Source organism: Quercus lobata, chromosome 12, assembly GCF_001633185.2.
Source record: "Quercus lobata isolate SW786 chromosome 12, ValleyOak3.0 Primary Assembly, whole genome shotgun sequence".
Lineage (NCBI taxonomy): Eukaryota > Viridiplantae > Streptophyta > Magnoliopsida > Fagales > Fagaceae > Quercus > Quercus lobata.
This window is the reverse complement of record NC_044915.1, coordinates 7420997-7425174: the sequence shown is the minus strand read 5'-3', so window position 1 is coordinate 7425174 and position 4178 is coordinate 7420997. Positions and strand designations below refer to the sequence as shown.

The following is a 4178-nucleotide window of genomic DNA, read 5'->3' as shown; positions in this document are numbered from 1 at the left end:
CGACGAAACCCAGGTTGGAGCATCAAGCCAGCCGATCTCTATCGTAGTTTCTTTTCTTCTTTTTCTTCATTTTTTTTTTTTTTTTTTTTTAAAGTTTGTGATTTGATGGTAGATTCGGCAATGGTTGTGTGGGTTATGGATTTTTCGTTTTGGGTTATCTCATGCCTTGGGTTTTGATTTGGGCATAATTTGGTGGGTTTGTGATTTGGTTTTGGATGGGTATGGTTTGTGGTGGGCCGGTGGTGGTGGGTATTTGTTTGATGGTTTTTTGCGGTGGACTAATGGTGGTTGATGGTGGGTGGGTATGAGTTTTATGGTTTGGTTTTGGGTTTGGGGTTGTGATTTGATTTTGGGTTTATTTTTGTTTGTGATTTTGGTGGTTGGGGGTTGAGGTTGTGGGCAGTGGTGTTTGGTTGTGGGTGTGGTTTTGGTGATTGGTTTTTGGCCGTGGATGGTGATGGGTCATGAGTTTGGTTGGGTTAAGTTGGGTATGGGTGGTGGTGGGTGGTGGGTTTTGTGGTGGCTCTTGTGACCGTTGGTATTGGGGTGAGGCTGGTAGTGGCTAGTCATGGGTGTGAGTTGTACCGTGGGTTGAGAAAGATGGAGAGACAGAGAGAGAGTGAGAAATAATTAAAAAAAATGAATAAAAATATTAAAGAAAAAATATTGCAATGAAGTTGTAAAAAAAATAGAATGTTTGATATTTGGTATATTATAAAATAAGGTGTTAAAATTATAAAAATAATATTTTAAAATTGTAAATGCTAAAATTTTTATAATTGTTGAAGAGAATGTTCTTAAGCATATTACGGACGTACAAGTATTACGTTATAATTTATATTTGTTGTAAAAGTTCACTCTTTGTTTGTACTTCATAGGGTGAAGCCACGTTGAAATGGAGTAGACACTTGTCTTTTTGGGAGGGTTGTGATGTGTCTGCACTGCAGCAAACCGATATCAGAGCTTCTGACGTGTCTCAGAACTTCAACACGTACCCATCTATTCTTGGTGCCAATCTATCTCGCTCACCAATGCTCCCTTTTTCTTTTTTTTAACAGAACCAATACTCACCAATGCTCACTTTTGGACAAACGATTAAATGGATGCACATTTATGCTTATCAATGGTTACAGGCAGCTTAATGCTCCCTTGTTATCTTAGCATTTTGCTAAAAGTTTTAAAAATTTTTAAAGCTAATTTCATGGTGAGCATTTAAAAAAAAAAAAAAAAAATTGGATTTTATCACGTTATCAATAACCAAAATTTAAATTGATATCATAATAATGACAGTCAACATTTTGCCAAGAATTTATAGTGCTTGGTGGCATAATCTTTTTTTTTTTTTTTTTTTTTTTGCTGAATAACTTTTTTATTTATGACTTACAGAGTACAAAAGACGGAGGGGCCTAAAGCCATCTCTCTCCACAGCCTCAGAAACTAGGAGAGGGACCTTAGAGATGGGAATTGGCCCTACCCAATTAACAAAAGCCGCCCATTGGGTTAAAAGATGGGCTGGAACATTGCCCTCTCTGTACACAAAAGAAAATACAATAGAATCGAAACACTTTACAAAATACAAAATATCTGTAACCACCTCTACAATACTCCAGTGAGGTGTCTTTTCTGCATTACTCAAAGGATCTATCACATTCCAAGCATCACCTTTCACTATGATTTTAGAAAACCCATTTTCAATGGCTCTCTTAATGGCACAAAGTGCTGCCTTAGCTTCACCCACTAGAGGACTACCTGGTTCAATTTGTTCTGCCCAAGCAAACAACAGTTCTCCTTTATCATCCCTGCCCACTATAGCTAGAGAAGTTTTTTCTTCTCTTATAGCTACATCAAAATTTAATTTAACCCACCCATATGGAGGGGGCTTCCATATCGCTTTCCTTATAGGGCTGTGAAGATTGTCTTTCCAAGCTTGTTTATGTTCTTCATATGATCTCAGAATTTGTCTAGAAAGCTCTAAAGGATTGGAACTCTTTCCTTCAAACCTGGTTTTGTTCCTTGTCATCCAAATTTGGTCTAGGACTATTAGAGCATATAGCTGAAAATACTTTACATCACAATCATCTAGACCAAGCAGACCTTTAGGATTTAGAATTATCTTTATCCAGACAAAGATGGAAATGTTACCCATATTTTGAAGATTGAGAGGCCATGGAGCAAGGAGCCAAATTTGGGATGCCCAGTCACATTGAAGTAATATGTGATCAAGAGTTTCCGGGGCATTTTTGCACAAACAACAATCAATAGAGGGAATGGAGAACCTGTTGTTTATAACTACACAAGTTGGAAGAACTTCCCAAGCTATTTTCCACAACAAATGTTTGAGTCTTGCATTCGCTTTGAGCTTCCAAATATCTTTCCAGTCTTTACTACTTAGATGTTGATGGGGGACTTAAGCTATTGATCTTAGAATATTGTAGGCTGATTTAACTATAAATTCCCCTGATGGAGAGAGGCACCAAAATATTTGATCTTGGGAGGCTCAGTGTGATAGATGAATTCCAAGAATCCTATTAACTGATTCTGGAATAAAGAGTTCAGCTAACTTACCCCTATCCCATTGGCGACTGTCTTGGTCTATGAGATTGGCCACCAAATGCTCAGTTGGAACAACACCACTTTTAACTTTAGGAGTGAAATTTGATTCTTTAGGGACCCAAGGATCATCCAAAATCCAAGTATTCCACCCACTCCCAATTTTATGACAAAGCCCTTTTTTTACCACATCTCTGCAGCCAAAGATACTCTGAGATGACCAAGAGATGGATTTGGACATAGGCATCTTCATGAAATTCTTACCCTTCACATATTTCTTCTGAAACATCTTTACCCAAAGTTTCTCTACATTACTAGCCACCTCCCAAGTTGATTTAGCTACAAGAGCACGGTTCATGTTCTCAATTTTCTTTATCCCAAGACCACCCAATGCTTTTGGAGTGCATATAGAGTCCCAACTTTTAAGATAGAACCCATGATTTTTCTCATCACTACAACCCCACCAAAAATTCCTGTTAAGGGCGTCAAGTTTTTCACATACCTTTTTGGGGAGGAGTAGAGATGAGGCTTGATAGGAGGGCATAGCTGCAGCAACTGAAGATATAAGGGTGGTTCTTCCCGCTTGGGAAGGAGTTTTCATTTTCTAGCCTTGAAGCCTTTGTTTCACCTTTTCTATAATTTCCTCTACTGCAACCTTCTTTTCTCTACCAGAAACCATTGGAAGGCCAAGATACTTCTCTTTTTTGTTTGAGACATTTATGCCTATCAAATTAGCCAACCGCCTCTTGTAAGCTTGAGACATATTTTTGCTGAAAATAATTACAGATTTGAAGAAATTCACTTTTTGTCCAGACCACTTTTCAAAAGTGTCTCAACAGACTTTTATCTGGTTCATATTCTCCTCATTTGCTTGGGCAAAGATGAATAGATCATCTGCAAATTGCAAGTGGGTAATAGGGGCCAAGTCTCTCGCCAGTTTAAACCCATTGATTTTGCCCATTGATTTTGTTGGAAGCAGCCTCCCTTTCTATAAGTGCCCGCATCCTCAGCCATTTTGGATTTGAGGGTGGAAATAGAATACACACTAACATCATCAAGAGATCTTACCTCCTGTGTCGTGCTATGATTGTCTCCGTCATATCTTTCTCTAGCTAGAGCCTTGAGCTTTTTCTTTCTTATTGGTTTGACATTTCCGTAGGATCTTGGAGGTTGAGAGTGAGAATTGATTTTAAGTAGGCCAGATCCTACTTTGATTAGTTTCATTGGCTTCTCCAAAAATGGGTCTTCTTCAATATCCAATTTCCTTTTGTTTCCACTATTTTTACGTATTTGGCTACATTCCAGCTCATTAATAACTTCACTAACCTTTTGTGACTTTTTTTTTTTCCATTGGGCCTTCACTAGCCCTTTCATTATAGTATGCTACCCAAGACAACATGTTATTATGGCCTTTAGACAGCGCATATAAAAGAGTAGGGTCCACTTTGTCCGATTCAGGCATTGGTTCATCTGAGGCTTGGGATATTAGTGAAGTGTGACTAGTTTTTTCTAGATTATTACAAGGAGACTGTTGGGTTTTGGTAACAAGGGTAAGATTTTTTTCTTTGGGATACTCAGTTGTCAGAGGGTTGGTTGAGTCTTGTGGATATTGGTTATGATTAGGTTCC

At 38.2% G+C, this 4178-nt stretch overlaps 1 protein-coding gene across 1 annotated transcript; it reads right to left on the bottom strand.

Moving 5' to 3' along the window:
• Positions 1-1369: 1369 nt before the first annotated feature.
• On the bottom strand, positions 1370-2146 carry LOC115970168. The gene has a single exon (XM_031089830.1). It carries the CDS (start codon positions 2144-2146, stop codon positions 1370-1372), a length of 777 nt encoding a protein of 258 aa, XP_030945690.1.
• Between the last annotated feature and the right edge of the window lie 2032 nt (positions 2147-4178).

Excerpts from the sequence above, each read along its gene's own strand:
- LOC115970168 (XM_031089830.1), bottom strand. The coding sequence starts at position 2,146 with ATGGGTAACATTTCCATCTTTGTCTGGATAAAGATAATTCTAAATCCT.